At 43.0% G+C, this 18,369-nt stretch overlaps 7 protein-coding genes across 7 annotated transcripts; 5 read left to right on the plus strand and 2 right to left on the minus strand.

Moving 5' to 3' along the window:
- Window positions 1–1,428: 1,428 nt before the first annotated feature.
- On the plus strand, window positions 1,429–2,910 carry EAF01_003233 (uncharacterized protein; the record flags this gene model as incomplete). Its single annotated transcript, XM_038911487.1, has 3 exons — window positions 1,429–1,891; window positions 1,951–2,090; window positions 2,140–2,910. The coding sequence occupies 3 exons, from the start codon at window positions 1,429–1,431 to the stop codon at window positions 2,908–2,910; spliced, it is 1,374 nt and encodes a 457-aa protein (XP_038772722.1).
- An 845-nt stretch (window positions 2,911–3,755) lies between these two features.
- EAF01_003234 (uncharacterized protein) lies at window positions 3,756–5,148 on the minus strand. The gene is made up of 2 exons (XM_038911488.1): window positions 4,766–5,148; window positions 3,756–4,692 (listed from the first exon to the last, which is right to left on the minus strand). The coding sequence occupies exons 1-2, from the start codon at window positions 4,824–4,826 to the stop codon at window positions 4,040–4,042; spliced, it is 714 nt and encodes a 237-aa protein (XP_038772723.1). The 5' UTR covers window positions 4,827–5,148; the 3' UTR covers window positions 3,756–4,039.
- Window positions 5,149–5,523: 375 nt separating this feature from the next.
- On the plus strand, window positions 5,524–6,420 carry EAF01_003235 (uncharacterized protein; the record flags this gene model as incomplete). Its single annotated transcript, XM_038911489.1, has 1 exon — window positions 5,524–6,420. The coding sequence occupies one exon, from the start codon at window positions 5,524–5,526 to the stop codon at window positions 6,418–6,420; it is 897 nt and encodes a 298-aa protein (XP_038772724.1).
- Window positions 6,421–9,726: 3,306 nt separating this feature from the next.
- EAF01_003236 (uncharacterized protein) lies at window positions 9,727–10,964 on the plus strand (the record flags this gene model as incomplete). Its single annotated transcript, XM_038911490.1, has 3 exons — window positions 9,727–10,053; window positions 10,172–10,277; window positions 10,378–10,964. The coding sequence occupies 3 exons, from the start codon at window positions 9,727–9,729 to the stop codon at window positions 10,962–10,964; spliced, it is 1,020 nt and encodes a 339-aa protein (XP_038772725.1).
- Window positions 10,965–11,783: 819 nt separating this feature from the next.
- On the plus strand, window positions 11,784–12,713 carry EAF01_003237 (uncharacterized protein; the record flags this gene model as incomplete). The annotated part of the gene is made up of 1 exon (XM_038911491.1): window positions 11,784–12,713. The coding sequence occupies one exon, from the start codon at window positions 11,784–11,786 to the stop codon at window positions 12,711–12,713; it is 930 nt and encodes a 309-aa protein (XP_038772726.1).
- Window positions 12,714–13,979: 1,266 nt separating this feature from the next.
- On the minus strand, window positions 13,980–15,126 carry EAF01_003238 (uncharacterized protein; the record flags this gene model as incomplete). Its single annotated transcript, XM_038911492.1, has 3 exons — window positions 13,980–14,110; window positions 14,169–14,953; window positions 15,011–15,126. 3 exons carry the CDS (start codon window positions 15,124–15,126, stop codon window positions 13,980–13,982), a joined length of 1,032 nt encoding a protein of 343 aa, XP_038772727.1.
- Window positions 15,127–17,308: 2,182 nt separating this feature from the next.
- On the plus strand, window positions 17,309–17,555 carry EAF01_003239 (uncharacterized protein; the record flags this gene model as incomplete). Its single annotated transcript, XM_038911493.1, has 2 exons — window positions 17,309–17,430; window positions 17,465–17,555. 2 exons carry the CDS (start codon window positions 17,309–17,311, stop codon window positions 17,553–17,555), a joined length of 213 nt encoding a protein of 70 aa, XP_038772728.1.
- Window positions 17,556–18,369: the final 814 nt, after the last annotated feature.

Genomic DNA, 18,369 nt, shown 5'->3' on the forward strand with positions numbered 1-18,369 from the left:
TCTTTCTTTCGATTTCTCGACTTCTTGAAAGGATCAATTACTTCTCCAACTCAAGACGCGTTTTACAAACAGATTCTACAAACAGATATAACTTTGCGACGCGAGTAGTTTGTGTTAAGACTCTGCATATCGGGGAACGGTCTCGAGTCTCAAGAGCGCATACATAAGGATAAAAAAGGAGTGTTGGACTAAGCTCAGTTCTTATTGCGAGAACAAGTTTGCGGATTCACCAAACTCTATTCAAACCAAATTCGAAAACGCGCCACTTCAAAGACACTCTGCCTCATCACATCTCACATTCACCACTGATCCAATATATCATCTCATCAGACGAACCTTTGGCTCGTGCCTCAGACACTGCAGTATTCCGAACCAGCATCAGTCAAAAGAGGTGCAAACATATTCTCCAGTTCTGGGAACCATTGCTAGCCCATACGAACCAGTGTGTATTTACGGTACGGTACTTCCCTTGGAATCAAGAAACACGCATGCGCAGTCGCGTCTAGGAGATTGTTCCAATCCAGCAAACTAAACCAGCAAACTAAAGCCAAGAGACTCGAGCAATAGCAGCGTTCCATAAATTGGAAAAGCACCATCCTCTCTGATTTGAGAAGGATTAAAAGAAGAGTCAATCAATTTTTAACCGGTCTGTACGGTTGCCCGTGCGTTGTGACATTCCTGCATCCCCGCCCACCCAGTGTCCAGATTGGCGGACTTGACATAGTTAACTGCTCGTGAAAATTGTCGGGGTCAATTTTTTAATTTTTTTTGATCTTTGAAGCCATACAGTGGACAGTGGACAGTGACCTAGTCATCAATAATAAGGTAAGCAAGCTCGGATATCTGCATATCTACACACATACACACACAGTACAGACAGTGCATACATACTGGATCCACTCACCCGCTCATCCACCCTTATTAACTCTACGTTATTCTTCCTACAAATTGAGGAGAATTGGCGGTGTGCACCGTGCAGTTGTTGTTGATGCCAACACTACACACAGCATTGCATCTCTTACCCCATAACACTTTGCTAATATTCACCCACTATAGACTTTTTGAAAAAAGTGAAAAGCGGCAAAATCCCCTCAGAAGAAGTCATTCTAAAAAGTCACTTTACCTTTTTGATTGGAACGAAGAACTTTCAATCACGTTACTCTACTCAATTCACTACGGTCACTTTGGTCATTACGGCCCAATCTAAATCTTTGCAAAGTATTTTCTATTTAATATTCTTGCATACCACTTACAGCCTCTCGAACACTGGTTCCCGAGACACAAAGCAACCTTCGAGACACGGTACCAGATTTCAAAACTTGGTACGAACGCCTGATCCAAGCGTCGATCACGTCCTATAATCTTCTTTTATTCCTCTTTACTTCATTTTTCCTAGCCAACGGAATCTTGAAAAGGAATCATCTCATTATGGATATCAAAGAAATAGTTAATTCGAAAGGAGTGAAAGGAGCAGCGGCGGCGGCAGCAGCATCAGCAAGTGGTCAAGCTCAGGCTCAGGCTCAAGATTTACACTTACTCCAAACTATATCCCAAGCCAACGGAATGCGCATGTCTGACGCTGGATCCGAGAGAGGTACTTCTCCTCATGGTTCTGAACATTCTCAATATTCTACACCACGAATGGGAATGAATGTAATGAACGGAGCTCCAAATGGCATGCGTTATCCTTCACCTCCCGGTATGCAAAATGCGATGCCAATGATGCAACAACCTTACCGCCCTGAGATTCCTTTCGATAACGGTATGATGCCCACACAACAACAAGATAACACGCGTCAACGTCAACCTGGAGATGTCACAGTCACAAAAGCTTTTCCTTGTAGTACATGTGGCAAAGGATTTGCTCGTCGAAGTGACCTTGCAAGACATGGTAAGTTCCTTGATAAAAATTATTATGATCGGAGTCGAGTTGCTGACCCCTTTATCTAGAGCGAATTCACAGTGGTGTCCGACCTCATGTCTGTGATTATCCGGGGTGTGGCAAACAATTCATTCAAAGATCAGCTTTAACAGTCCACCTTCGAGTTCACACTGGTGAAAAACCTCACACTTGCGAACGTTGTGCAAAGGTGAGGATTATTTACGTATGGGTTGATGCATTTTGCTAATTCAAGACAGCCCTTCAGTGATTCCAGTTCTCTTGCTAGACATAGGCGCATTCATTCCGGAAAGCGTCCATACAAGTGCCCATATGCCGATTGTCAAAAGACTTTCACCCGAAGAACCACTTTGACACGCCACCAAAATCATCATACCGGAACTGTCGAAGAGGCTGCTGCCGCAACTGCCGCTGCTCTCGCCACTCGACCTGGTAATAACAGACCTAGTAGACAACGTTCCGATGGCGAGTCATATTCAAACAATGGATCTCCAATGTCAACTCCTTCACCAGGCCGACATCTCTCTGCTTCTCCAAGTTCTGACATGGCACCAATGAATAACATGCAGCGCCACCCTGGTGATTACGGCTACATGAATAACAGCTCTTTACCTGGTCATCTTCGTGGTGACTATGGTGTACCAAGCCAGCCACCACCAGTCTCTACTGCTTTTGCAAATGGTATGCAGCAACAACGACCTACCTCCCACCCAACCGGTTATGGCCCACCAAACATTCTAGAGCCTCCTGCCAACATGGAACAACGTCAACCTGGTAGCGCAAGTGGTAGCCCACACATGACCAACATGGGTTGGCAATCACCATCTCACATGGGATCTCCATCGCACAACAACAATTACGTCTATCCAGATCCTGATCCGTATGGATCTGGCGCAGCGATTGGCCAGATGTATTACCCAAATTCAAATATGAGAAGACCACAGAGTACGGAGCCAGAACAATATGATATGAAGCCAAGAATGGGCGATCTATGGGCCACAGCTCAATGATGAACATATCGTATCGTCTGAAACTTTCTTTCTCTGCCTGCTTTAAACGATTCTCTGGTTTTCATAGTGCTATGAATCTTTTCATGAACTATGTTTGATACCCTGTACACATCACGACTCATTCTTTCATTTCTCTCTGATCGTTCACTCTTGATGTTCGACAGTACTGCATACTATCAAAAAGGCTTTGTTATCTCGATATTGGCGTTCTTGAGATTCTATCGCGATCTCGTGACTTTTAGGCGGTTTCTCTTTCGGTGGAATAAAGAATCTCTAGACATCATGAAGCAAACGACCTTGTTTTCTGATTAAATAACTTCGGGGTTGTGGCTCATGGCAATAATTATGATATTGGTCTCTTACTCTCACATGCATCACACTTGGTATCAAGCTTCACGGCACCTACTTCCACGTTGGACTGGCTCGCTCTTAGGGCTATACATTTTGTTGTGGGCTGTTTGCAACAGCTTTTGTGATGAATTGAGCAATTGGGCTCAAATTCTTTACTCCTTACTTTATTGTAAAGTGGTAATTTCGGGATTGGGTTGGTCTGGTCTTGTTTGGGACGAGCGATGGGAGGTGAATAAATTGATGGGCGGGATGCTTGCTAGGGGCTGCTTTTTTGCTGCATTTGCTGGCGTCAAAATTATGTGTAGAATTGCCAATAATGAAAAAGTTTAACATGACCTCTGTATTTTTGTGATAATCTGTTGTAAAATGATTGTGCATTTGCAATGCTATTCTGAGTTTCCTTTTTCCCGGTAAAACTGAGTGTCGTGCGTATACATGCAAAGTAAGTACTTGAGGTGTAGTACATACGATTTACGAAATAGTAGAATGTAGAAGAGACTCAAGAAACATTGAAAACCTAGCTAAATTCCATTGTTGAGATTTTGCCTTTTGCTCCTCGCGGCGATTGAATCTAATATACCAAGCCCATATAGAATTACAAGTAAGGACCAGTTAAACTCCTCATCATCATCTATCCAAATTTATCATCTCCGTTTTATCTCCTGCATTTGTCTACCTCTCTTCTTCATTGCCTTTCAGCGGCCATCTTTTCAGCCTCTTCTCTATCCGGAAATCACAAGTGATATCTTTTTTAATACACATAGATCGAAGTTTCACCTCAGACCCTATTTCCATTACGCTGCTCCTCACTCTTCACCCACTTTCCCTCTTTCTCCTCCATATACTCCACCAGAGCCTCAATCGTACAAGTCTTTAACCCCCATTTCTTTCCAAAAGCTAAACATCCATCTCTCCTCAACATTCCCGGCTCCTTCCTAATCGCCTGTCCGGCCACTTCCTCTCCATCCTCCACAATCTCACATATAACCCCCACCAGCGGCTTTCCCGCCAATTTGCAAAAATCCACCGCGGCCTCCGTATGACCCGGTCTCTCGCGCACACCGCCCTCGCGCGCCCGCAACGGGAATACGTGGCCCGGTCTGCGGAAACTCTGCGGGCTGGATTTCGCATCCGCGAGCATGGTGCAGGTGAGCGAGCGATCGTGCGCGCTGATGCCGGTGGTGGTCGATGGGTGGTTGGCGTCAATACTTATGGTGTAGGCGGTACGGTTGGGATCTTCGTTGTCGCTGACCATCTGGGGGAGAGCGAATTGCGTGGTTAGGGAGGGGGGCATGGGCGTGCAGATTATGCCGGAGGTGTGGCGGACCATGAAGGCCAATTTTTCGGGAGTCATGTCGCTAGCGGATATGATCAGGTCGCCTTCGTTTTCGCGCGAGGTGGAGTCGAGGACGATGATGAATTCGCCATTTTCTGGGAGGTGGGAGGGGAGAGTTAGTTGGGAGGGGGGATGGGCCGGGAGGGAGCGGATGGAGATGATGCTTACTGAAGGCGGTGATTGTGTCTTCGATTGTATCGAATTCGTGGATTATATCTGAAGAAGGCATTTTGGGTTTCTCTGAGAATATGCTGTGCTTGAAAGGAAATAAATGAGTCGGACTGAGAAGATGGGATGAATATATAAGAGTGCCCCGCTTCCGAATGATAGTGGGGAGATGCCGTGAGATATCTAATGATGATTTTACAATTGGACTTTGCGTCTATGACGATAATAGAAATAATAATGAATAAGCAATATCTTCAAGAATGATATCCAGGAACGATATATGTATGAATATATATTCAAATCAACGTATATGATTTTACACTACAAAGTAGCTGAACATCCAAGTGCCCTGAGTACATTTTTTGTTCTCCGGGGGCGGATGGAAAGATCTTCGGCATCGGACAACTAGGGGATTTTGGTATAGTACAGGGGTATGTATGTATGGAAGACAGAAATGCATAAGGGCTTACCAAGAGGCTGACAAAAGTCAATTTAATTTTCATGTCAGCAAACGCTCCCTTCAACAAATCATATACGAAAAGTACACTTACAACCTGGGATTTCTCGAACGTTTTGTGCCTCGACGAATCTATTCCTGGGAGCCGATTACATATCTCTAGGTAACTAGTTCGTATTATTCAATTCCTATTGGTAACGAAAGAGCTTGGCCTTCGACTTGGAGTACAGGATTATATAGGAATTTTGTGACATTATTTTACATGTTTACATACCAGTACGTACATACAAATATACAAATCATGCCCGTCACTCTCTCCACGCCACTACGTCCGACATCCCTCCGAAACATCAACCTACTCCTCCGAACCGCACCTCGATACATCCAGAACCAATTCCGAAGTCAATCTACCTCTCCCAATCATTCTCTTTCCCAATCCTCATCATCCGTCAATCCCGACGAAGTATCGCATTTCAATGTCCTCGCATCAACATGGTGGGATCCCCATGGCTCTTCACGATTACTACATCTCATGAATCCGCTCCGTCATGATTTCATTCGCACATGTCATTCTTCGCAGCCCATTCCCCCTGCATCCTCCGGGCTAAAATATCTCGACATCGGGTGTGGCGGCGGGATCTTCGCCGAAAGTGCTGCGAGAATGGGAAACTCGGGGAGTGTCACGGCAATTGATCCTTCGCCCGTAGTGCTGAATGTTGCAAAAGCTCATGCGCGGAAAGATCCAGGACTGCAGGGAAAACTTACGTATTTGAATACGTCGATTGAGGGGTTACCGAGACCGACTTCGAGGGAGGAACAGTATGATGTTCTTTCGTTGTTTGAGGTTATCGAACATATCACGTATCCGTCTGAGTTTTTGGATAAGTGCACGCCGTTTTTGAAGCCCGGGGGATGGATTATTATGAGTACAATGGCGAGGACGTGGACGAGTTGGTTGACGACGAAGGTGGTGGCGGAGGATGTCATGGGGATTGTGCCGAGGGGGACCCATGATTGGAATCAGTATATTAATGAGCAGGAGTTGAGAGGACATTTTTTGAGGCAGAGGGGTTGGAATAGTCCGATTGTTAGGGGAGTGGTTTATGTGCCCGGGTTGGGGTGGAAGGTGGTGCCTGGGAGTGAGAAGGTGGGGAATTATTTCTTTGGGATTAGGAGGGATGAGGTTACGCAGGTGTGAGGTGCGAGGGGACAGATAATTTGCATGTGTTGGGGTGTTGATATCCTGAGGAATCATCCGGAAGTGAAATCATTAATGATGAGTGATTACTCGTCAAGAAACCGAAGCCACTTGTTGATACCCTAATGGGTTGATAAGGGATGGCGAGAAAGGGATTTGGATGTGTAATCCTGGATACTTGAGTTTTTGCACGGCAAGCACAATATCATTTACATGATATTGTGAATAATGGCATCAAATACGATCCTTTACTTATCAGCACGATATTACAAAAGCGTATCCTTCGAAGAACATCGCCAAAATATATGGCCGATTTGGCTCTGCAAGATATCTCAAACGTGTATAACTACGGAAATGGCTACAAATTATGAGCCATTCTTATGGAGATGGAATAATAATGAATATCAAATCAACGTTTTGCGTTGTAAGTCTATACCATCTAGAAAACGCATATATCATATTTGACCATAGTCTATCTCACTCCTCCCATCCCATCCCATACTCTACAGAAAATATCCAGAGAATGCTATACATCTATCTATCTATCTATCTATCTATCTGATTCTATGATCCCGCATCCCATAAAGTGAATAATACTCGACACCTAACCTTGGGCGATAAGTAAGAGGTGACTTTTTGTTCTGAAAGGTTTTGTTGCATGTCTGTAGATGGTATATAGTTGCTAGCGTTGCTAGCGTGACAGATTGAACAATTGCAAGTGGGTAAAGGGATGGGAAATGGGAAGATGTGATTTATTAGATGTGCAACAAAATATATATAAGTGAAAAGATGCTGGTGAGTTGTTAGGTGTGAGGTCACCCGGTGGGGTTAGTAATGTGGAGTAGTGAATTGTGAGATGGGTTTTGTTGCATATCTGTAGGTGTATATAGTGGCTAGCTTGTTGCTAGCTTGTTGCTAGCGTGTGCTAGCTTGATGAAATGGAAATATCAAATGATTAATAAGGGGGTTGGAAATGGGAAAGAAATATTTCAGACGTGCAACAGAAGATGTGAAGAGATACTGATGAGTTGTCATGTGAAGTAGTGAATTGTGAGTTGAGTTGGTTTTGTTGCATATCTGTGAGTGTATATAATGGTTCATATATTTGCTAGCTTAGTGCTAGTGTTGCTAGTGCGGTCGATGGAAAAATGTCGAGTGGTTGAGGGGGTTGGAAACTGAAAGAAGTATTTCAGATGTGCAACAGAATAGAGAAGACCTGGTAAGTTGTCATGTGAAGTAGTGAATCATGAAGGGAATTGGTTTTGTTGCATATCTGTAGGTTTACATAGTGGCTAGCTTGTTGCTAGCGTGACCTATTGGGAAATTTCAAGTGGTTAAAGGGACTGGAAGCAGAAAGATGTGATTTAGATGTGCAACAAAGTTTATAAAAGGATACTGATGAGTTGTCATGTGAAGTAGTGAATTAGAAGGTGAGTTGGGTTTGTTGCATATCTATAGGTGTATATAATAGCTAGCCTCTTGATAGTGTTGCTAGCGGTGTTCGGTTCAGAGTTCTAAGAGTGTTCTACTCCTGTGAGATATGCAACGACGCTTATGATAAAGGTTGGTAGGTTGTTGTCTGAAAATTTCGGTGTATTCTATGGCGAAGTGGTGAGTGAATAGATGGGTCTTCATCTTTTTGTTGCAGGTCTACAGATGTAGTGCTGCAACTTTATAGCTAGCTTTAGATTTGCAGTTGCTAGTGAACGCTTCATTCGGGTTTCTGGCTTTACTGGCGAGGAGTGATATATCTCAGACACACAGTATAACGTGGTAAAAGTCTAGTGCATTGTCATCTGAAGTTGTTTGGGTGGCTCTATCGCATGAATTGGTGGTGGATGAAGGGAGATCGTTTTGTTGCAAATCTGAAAATTTTTGTTGGCAGCTAGCGTGGAATGTAATTGTAGTGCGGTACTGATTCGGCTTCTGAATGATTTATATGTCTAAATGAGAGAGGCAATGCTCCTTAACTAGCCGGCCACTTGGAAGAGCCGACCGTTAAGACATGCAACTAAAACGAAAAACGGCTTTTTGAGTGCTCTAGGTATCGATAGTTTCAAAATTGATAATCAATTGGTTGCGGGTAGATACATCAGACTTTTAGACGAAGTGCACAGGATTTTGTAGACATGCAACAACAATTTCAAAAGCTAATGGATTCTCATCGGGAATCCGTGAAACGAAGTTGCAGTACATTTGTAGAGAGTGGTGAATAAAAGGGTAAATACTAGGTAATTGGAATGGCATTTGAGGGACTGCTATTGTGACGTGTAAATCTTGCTCAATGTATTATGATTACTATGCCGACTCATGGCGCTTTCGGACAATAGATCCCTCGCGCTATAGTCGGGAGAATTTACGCTTTTTGGAGAAATTAATGAGGTTCGCATGCTTCCTTACTGTCTGTAGAAACTGGAATGAGGAATGGCATAGAAAGCTAACGGGAAGAGAGAAAAAGCTATGGCGCTCAAATCGTCGGACATACCTTGATTGAATGAGTAACCAAATTGACAAAACCTTGGGCAAATTTTCGGGCCATCTAATGGCTCAAAGATAATTTGGAGATTGGAAGGGGCATTATATGAAAGATTTTCGAGCTCTATCTAATCTGAACAATATAGCTTCCTAGGCCTCTCGTATGTGCCAGAGCCAAAACGTGAGTAACAAGGAGAAAAGCTACATTGCCACTAGCTTCAAAGATAAAGCTTTTGGAATGAATCGAGGTGCCTAATGATAGTACCGGACCAAAGTGATCATCATGGGTCTTGGCCCCTGACTGGCTACGATTCTAGGAGAGCAAGGTGATCTCAGGATACAGTAAACTTGAGATTCCAATCCTCAAAGCCTGCTAAAGTATCTTGAACTGCAGATCTTCTGATCAAAGCTAGAGTCATCATCGTACACAAATAGCGACAAGATGGCCAATATATCCGAGGTATCAGGAGAAAAGTTGAAAACGACGATTTCAAGCATATCCAGATCCGGCCAATGAAATGGCAAAGAAGAATCATAACCTCGACAATGGAATTGAAAGCTTAACTTGTGATAATTTGAATACACTAGCATCCATAAAAGACATTGTAGTTTTGTCTTTATTAAGAATGTCAACATTGGCCAAATGCACTTTGAATAAATATAAAAGCCTTAGGCACAAATGCCTCACCCTCCTCAATCTCTCTCTTAATTCTGATCCGCAAGTGCACGGCCCAGCCTCGCGCAAATAATTCCCCAGACGCGACTCCCCATCGCAATCAATCCATCAAGCTTTCCCCCTCCTTTGAGCTATAAAATTAATACCCATCAACAATGCCCTCACCAACCCCCTCGCCTGTCCCCCGCGGTCGCTCTCGTGTACGTTCCCGTTCACGAACTCCAGATTCCAGCGCATCACGTTACACCCGGTCGCGCAGCCGTTCTCCACGCCGTTCAATTTCACCTCGTTCTCGATCTAGATCTGGGGTTAGAAGTAGGAGTCGTAGCTTGGCAAGCGCAGTTGGTGCTGGTAGGAGTGGAGGTACGAGATATAGGAGTGAAAGTCGAGGCAGAAGTTTAAGTCCTAGGGGACGGAGTAGAAGTAGAAGTCGAGGGAGAAGTGAGAGTGCTGGATCTGTAGCTGCCCCGAGGAGTACCAAGGTTTGTTTGCTCGCCCTTATTTCCTTCTTCTCCTGAGCATGAAGATATCTTTCAAGCATTGTAGTTGTTAGTAAGCAGAGGTTCATATGCAAATACTAATAATCAATTCCGTTTACAGGTTGTAATTGAGAAACTCACCAAGAATGTTACCGAAGATCATCTTCGTGAAATATTTGGAAGTTTTGGTGAAATCAAAGATCTGGATGTGCCAATGAACAGAAATTGTAAGTTGCACATTAACATTTTCTGCATATCATCTCATCTTCATACTCTACCATCCTAATGTATAACTTACAACGAATGTCAGCTAACATTTTTTGAAAGTCAATACCAACCGTGGTACAGCTTATATTCTTTACGTCTCTTCACCATCCGCCGAATCTGCGATAGCTCATATGCATGAATCACAACTCGATGGCGCCGTCATAAATGTATCAATCGTGTTACCTCGCCGCAAATTTAGTCCACAACCACCAATGGCCCGTCGGGGAGTAAATATCGATCCTAGAATTCCAATTGGTAGTAGGAATTCTCGTGGCGGCTTTGAATCCAGGGGTGCTGGAGGTGGAATGGGAGGAGGCGGAAGAATGATGGATAGGGAAAGAGACAGAGGTGGTGATACTTATAGACCTGGCGAGAGAAACCGTGAGAGATCAAGAAGCCCCCGAAGACATAGGACGAGAAGTCGAAGCTTGAGCAGTCGATCGCGGTCAAGATCTCCAAGGAGAGATAGAGGGAGGGACAGGAGAGATAGTTTTGGAGGTCGCGGAGGTAGAGGTGGTAGGGATAGAGATGGAAGCAGGGATGGGAGAAGAAAGAGAAGTCCTAGTTATAGCAGCTATAGTAGCTATGATGATCGAAGTCGAAGTCCGAGTCGAGTTCGAGGTGGAGGTGGAAGGGGAAGACGTTAAGGATGCAGTTGAGATGAAGTTGGGTCTCCAAATTATTGCAGCAATCGGAAGGAATTTAAGCAGCGGCAGATGATCGAGATTTTGCCAAAGGTTAATGAAGAGCTGAGAGGAATTTGGAGCAAAAATGTACAAAATCTTTTCTTTCTATCAGCTGGGGTACTATTGTAGTGTAGGTATGGAGCGAAGGAGTTTGAGATTTCGAGATGAAAATGGATTAGCTATTAAAACGAACAGAAATTGTAATGAAAGTATGAAGCTTATTATTATTCTGGAGCGTAACGAGTGTTACTACTCTCAGTTAAATTTGCCATATTATTTCACATTATGTTTAATAAGATTCTATCGTCTTTTAGACTTCGGTCAAGAAGGTTCTAATATATAATCTCCCACTCATGACATATACTTTATGAAGATTCCTCTTTCGGGCGTCATAAGCTAAACAATGGCCAAGACGAGTCGAAATCATAAAAGCTAAAAGCTTTTAGTATCAAGACTTTCAACAGATCTCCATGCCAGCCAATTAATCGATTGGTTATTCGAAATCGGCGCGGAATACACCTCTCCCCAACTTGGCACTCAATTATTCATCACAAGTTACTTAGTAGTAGCATAGTGCGGCCGAATCAAGTAACATCAATAACTGTATGCTAGCAATTATGCTCTTCAACCTTTGGGCTCCCTTGTATCCTTACCTTTGTCAACACAGATGTTCTAGATCTTGATTGACATAGTGTGATATAAGGTGATGACTTCGTTCCTTTGTATTCTAACGATCAATTATTCGCGGCTACATCAACGTGTCATGCATACACTCTCATCATGACAAACGAAGACCTCACAGTCACAGAGCTATCTGTTGCACCCACTGCCCAACTTGCAATACGATACTCTCCAGTTGACCTCATCAAACCACCCACTGGTAACCTCGGGTCATCGAATAAGAAGATAGCTTTACCCGACGAAACCGTGCTATGCATTCTCGAACTAGCTGTTCAACTGGAGCCTCGCATGATTCGTCTCGAGTGCCATCACGACAAATGCCTCAAAACCATCATCGTGAGCGACAGCCCTGCCCAATTTCACATTACCTGGAAATTGAGACGATTGCTTTTAACCTCCAAAATCCTGATCTCAAAATCCTTGATACCTAGCAAAGAAGTGATGTTTACTTATAAACCATACTTTCGGCTCCCCGAATCATGCTTCAGTGCTGAGATTGACACCTTGCATATCAGCACACAACTTTACACGATGCTCAGAACAGAAGTTCCTTGGAGACATAATTTCAGACATATGACTGAACATGTTAAACGACTGGCTCTTGATCATACTTCCACCAATCAGAGTATATTTCTAAGTCGCTTACGCTTGGATTTCCCAAAATTGGAACAATATTCCGTACGATTTGATACAAGTCAAAATCTCACAGATCATGATGTAGATCGATGGGTCGAGATTTACAGGAAGCTTGGACGCGAAATTGATTACACGACGAATGTGCAGCTTGATGGGATGATGAGAACAGAGGGCGTTACACTATACTTTAAGCATAAGAAATTCCCTTTTGGACACGTCGCTGCGGGTCGCTTGTCGTTTCTGAGAAGTGCGAGTCGTATGTCTCAGGATTGGATTCCTCCTGTGGTGTCGAAGACCGGGCGCTTGTCGTGTCAGAGTGGTATGGATGTTGGGGTGCGGAATTCCTGTTTCCATATTAAAGGGTGGGATGGATGGATGGATGATAGTTTTTAGTGAGGGGTGAGGGGTGAGGGATGATTTGATTTAGATCATGGGAGCTGGTGCATCATTACTTTTCGGAGGCGGAGGATGTGTGGGACTTTGTGTGTGGAGATGTGGTTCCTATGAGGAAGAGATAGGGGAAGGAATGGTGTAAAGAGTTGAAAGGGCTACTGTGTTGTTTGATTTTTAGGAATGGGGGGGGGAAGATATATATAAACGTTTTTGAGAGGCTTAGGGGAGGGGAGTAAGGAGGCATGTGGATAGGTGGATGTAAATGTAGAGGAAGAGATGGGTATGTAGAGGACAATGGGTAAAGATAAAATTTACAGATGTGCTTCGGAAATACTCAATCCTGGATGTTGAAGAAATAACAGAGAGGAGGGTGAGAGAGGATGTATTATATATATACTTCGATACAAATCTGAGAACCCATGATATATCTGCTATACTTAAGTTTTGTGTTCACTATCTACAAGCGAGGTTTTCCGAGGAGAAGATTACTATACTAGGTTACTGAGGAGGGGGGGGGAGTATATGTTATAGCTTATTGACTATAAACTTTACAAATCCACCTAATCAACGCCATGCGATATAATACGATTAGATACTTTGAAATTCCCCATGTATACATTATATTACAACTCTACATATACGCTGATCTACATACAAGTACAAATTAAATATATACAATCAATGGGTTTATATATTCTTACTTTCTTGCTTTCTTGTAACCTATTTTAGTCCCCATTACATTAACATTACCATTACTTCACCATTACTTAACAATCCCCCAGTCATACCAGCAGACTATGTGCCAAGCCATACTGTATTACATGATAGCTATTCTATCATATCACATCAAATCATATCTTACTGAGTGAGTGACGTTTTGCCTTGCTCTTTCGTTCTTTTTTTGGTCGTATAAATTAATTATAGATATTTGATATTTGGGAGGGGGTGAGTTTGTATGTATGCATGAAGAAACTCGAATTCTCGGGCAGGGAGGGAATGTGTGGTTCGGCTGAGAAGGTAGAGCGTATAGAGCAGACAGACAGAGGGATTTTCAATGAACAACATCAGCAAATCATTTCAGCTCCGACATCTCATTTCTCACTCTCATCCCCTCTCACCTCACCCAGGAACTGCGCATCACAATCAGTGTATTTGTATATTTATTATTCAGGGCAATAAACAAAATGATATTCGCTACCTAGAACCATATCCTAAACCCCAATCCCCGAAGCCCACCATCTTGATATCAATAATCAAACTCCCTGCTCACTTATGAAATGACTTGACCTTCTCCATTTCATCCCAACTACCCATGAAAATACCGGATCTGTCGTGGATACTCTCGGGTACCACTTCCATCATTCTGTCCATCTTGCTGTTTAATGCTTGACCGCCGGCTGGAGATATGATGTTAGTATTCTGTGTATAATTGCGGGGAGAGAAAGGAGAGCTTACCATTTTCAAAAACCATAGCCATAGGTGCACATTCGTACAAAATTCTCAATTTACCCTTGGGACTCTTCTTGTCCGCCGGGTATGCGAAAACACCTCCATATAGCAGTGTTCTATAAGCATCTGCCACCATACTTCCGATATATCTTGCGCTATAAGGTTTTCCGCCCTCGTTCTCGGGGTACTTTAATGAGTTAAAGTAGTTTTTGGTGCTATCTTCCCAGTAAAGAGAATTTCCCTCATTGACCGAGTAGATGGATCTCGATTTAGGTAATTTCATATCGGGATGTGTGAGAATGAATTCTCCCAACGCATTGTCCATTGTGAAACCATTGACACCACCTCCCTTCATTGTAATAACTAATTGAGCCGAGGCACCGTACATGGTGAAACCTGCAGCGATGAGTTCGGTACCGGGCTTGAGGAGATCTTCCTTGGTTCCTGTAGAGCCTTCTGCGAGTTTATGAATGCCGAAGATTGTGCCGACGGAGACACCAGCGTCAAGATTGGAGGAACCGTCGATGGGGTCGCATGCTACGGCATAACGGGCGCCTTTAGCTTCAGGGAAGAAAATGGCTTCTTCTTCCTCTTCTGAAACTAAAACGGCGCATTTTCCGGAGGATTTCATGGCAGCGATAAAGAGGTCATTGCCAATGACGTCGAGTTTCTTTTGGTCATCTCCAGTGATATTGCTTGATCCTGCGAGACCGGTCAAGTTGATGAGGGTTGCGCGACGGATATAGTATGCTATCGATTTGAAGGAGAATTGGAGGGCATGGCAAAGAAGTCTGGTTCTTGTTAGTTTTCTGCAGATTTAAAAGAGTTAAACAAGGGAGGTGGCGTACGTGAAATCTCCGGTTGCTTCTTTTACTTTTGTTTGTTCTTCGGTGAGGAATCTAGTCAGAGTGATAATATCTGTGTTGATATGCTCTGTTGAGCCTTGGTCGCCGCCGTGAGACATTTTGAGAGTATTGAGTAGGAATGTTTTTGAATTGTGCGATTGTATAAACTATTTAAATAATAAATAGAAAAGAGTTATCCAAGGGAGTATCAAAGTACGGCCTGTTGTTATATAAATACACTGGACCTCGGGTCTACACGGGTATGAATTCCGGAAGCAGTATTCGATAATTACGATAGAACGAGCACGCCGATGGATAGTTTGGAAACGTGGGGGAAAGAAGGAGGAAATAAAAGGAAGAAAGGAAGAATGAAAGGAAAGGGAGGGAAAAGGGGGTAATAAGTACTTTTTTGGAATTTACCCAATCTTCTGATATCATCGAGTTGCAATGCTCCATTGTATTTCCAAGCTGTGAAGGAAGAAATATTGGAGCTGGATGATCTCCTCCCCAACATGACTCTCCTACACCGAGCCACAATACTAGAATACCCCAATTCCACCATTTTGGGTTGTTTTATTGCTTTACCAGCTACCTTAGCAGCTACCTAGATACCCAGCTAGACATGCTACACCCTCAACCCTCAACCCTCATCCCTCACACTCTCACCTCTTTCATCACATCAATGTCACACGTCCGACTCCCACGGGAAAGTTCAGTGGCTTTTGAAGTTCCCCCCTTCCTCCCCCCACGAGCCCCGCACTCAGGTCCCGTGTTGTATTTGCTTGGTTGCTTTGTTCATTCAATGCCCGGCGCTAAAAGGATCGGAGGAATGGGGGCCGGAAGAGCATAATTAAACACGGGAAACGTAATATCGGTATGCGGATTTGTTGGGCAAGCTGAGTGGAATAAGAATATACCTGGTAGTAGCATAGTGAGTCAAGGAAAGCAAAGCAATGATTTTCCGGTGGGATAAGATCACGAGAAATAGATTCCATACGCTTGGTAATATCCAAAAGTCTCGCCCTGGACCATGACTCCTGGGTAGGGATATATACAGTCCAACATACAACAAACAGCACAGTAATTACAAAGATTGGTCTGGAATTATTTTACTCGATAGAGTTATACGGGCGAAACCGGGCTTCGGACGGATATGTCATTTGTCTTTCCGTTCGCAAGAATGTTTTTCCATGGTAAATTTGAAGGTTGGAAATATATATTTATATATATAACTATATACTTATTATACCTGTGTGTATGTACCTAGTAGGTACCAGTACTTAATCTACCTAGACCTTGGTAAACATCAATCGACCAATCGTGCATTGGATCCTTTTTGTTGGTGACATGAGATGAGGTGAGAAGTGAACGTTTATTATTACGGAGCAACTACAGAGTCACACTTTTCGGCGTTAATAAATGTGAGAGCTCGGTGAGAGCTAGCAGCATATACAAACACCGAATTGAATAACAATAGCACGTGACCCTGAGAAAGTATCCTCGATTCGACGTAGAGTCTCAGGTTATCAACGGCTCATTGGTGAACCTCAGGTTGCAAAAGATCTTGCGCTAAACTATCTAAGCTAGTCTTTAGCGCGTGAATGAAATTTTTTAAGCTACAAAACTCTGCGTCTTCTTCATTCTATCCGAAATAACTTTTTTAACCCAACAACAACCTCTGCTTCATGCAGTATAGATTGAATTGGATTGATACAACTCAATTCAATCCAGTCCAATTCATCATCAATGGTAAGCGCATCTACATCTTCTTTCCCTTCCCCTCACTATGTGATGACAAAACAACAACCGCAAACTAGAGTCTTTGATCCTACGGGAAATGAAACTTTTGTAACACGTCAGTCTGATATTGGATCACAATTTATTCCATTCGAGCAAACTCATGATTATAATCATTGCTAACATCTGAGATAGATGTCAATGAAATAATCTCATGCTCCTTGCGATTGCTGTAACAAATCTCTGGATTTTACTTTGGCTCATCATTCCAATTGTAAGCTTCCCTTCATCCTTTCAAACTTTTTTCTCCCTCCCCCACATATAATTTGTGATGATGATCAGTTTATGCTTTTGCATGCTGGAAATTACCGACTGAAGCTTTCGGGCTTTTGACGACAAAAAAGGCTGTAACTGAGCAAATTTTTCAATTCAATTCATTTTGATGATTTTTTCCCTTTGAATCGATGCTAATTATATTCTAAGACTAGATGAGCCCTTCAAGTCAAGAGGTACGACACAACTGTTTTCACTTTCAATATCCCGCGAGACTGCATAAAATGATGAATGGCACTGGGCTCCGACAGTTCCAAAATGGTTCTGGTCTTGATGGATATGCCATTTTACGGCAGGCCTAGAAAACCTCGCCCACTGATATCAGTCATTACATCAGCATTTGTTGAACACATGTTTGATATATGGTTTCTGATTTTGGAAACATAGATCTGATAATACTTTGGGTACGCATCAGGTGTTCCAGGTCTTCATTGACTCTGGGCATCGAAACCTCCGTGAGGGCTGTAGCATCAGGTAAATAGACATTTTCTCTTAAATTTCACACTCTTTATGATGAGCATTTTTAGATGACGAGTCTGATTGGAGTTTTCCATGTTGACAACATCAAAATTATACCATTCATGCCTTCTGAATTTTGACGAAAAGAATTTACTTGTTATTGATCTTGTCAAGGCTTGTGCTAACGTTAAATTGTTAGATTTCCGAATCGCTGCAATACTCTTGTTGGCCAATGTTATGGTGTCAACTTATTATGGTAAGATATTTTCTCTTCTCACATTTTTCCGACAGCCCTCGAGCATTCTGATGACATCGATCGACAATGACAAGCATATGTCCAAGCCTCGGCTGTGACGAGCCTATCTTAACTGAATATGCTCATGCTATTATTTACTGTTTAAATTCAGTCGTAGCCATTACTAACGACTGTTCTTTAGATTCTTGAATGCGATGTTCCATCAACCTCAGTTGACATTATCTTGCATCGTCTAGCATGGTACTATTTGACCCGGGTCTTCGTTTATGGTATGTTACTTTCTTTTTAGTACACTTCCACCATCCTCACTCCTTAACATGATGATTAATTTATCACGACGGTCGACATATCCACACGTTGGTAATTGATGAAACTGCCTATGACTAGGCTTTTGATCTGACATTTCATTTTCCTCTACACTTCCTCGCAATCGGTTGATGATAAAACTATCACTAACAATTTGAAGATTAGGAAATGTCCATGCTTGAATGTAGCCTCTTCATTCCCTCCCGTTCACACGGATACTTATTTTCATTGCGATGCGCGGCTTGCCATGTACGTGAAGAAGATATCCACA

The sequence above is a fragment of the Botrytis porri genome, assembly GCF_014898465.1.
Source record: "Botrytis porri strain MUCL 3234 chromosome Unknown BPOR_004, whole genome shotgun sequence".
In the NCBI taxonomy this organism is placed as follows: Eukaryota; Fungi; Ascomycota; class Leotiomycetes; order Helotiales; family Sclerotiniaceae; genus Botrytis; species Botrytis porri.

Coding starts and splice junctions, on each gene's coding strand:
- EAF01_003234 (XM_038911488.1), bottom strand. CDS start 4,826: ATGCCTTCTTCAGATATAATCCACGAATTCGATACAATCGAAGACACA. Junction 4,693..4,765: donor AGACACAATCACCGCCTTCA/GTAAGCATCATC, acceptor CCCACCTCCCAG/AAAATGGCGAATTCATCATC.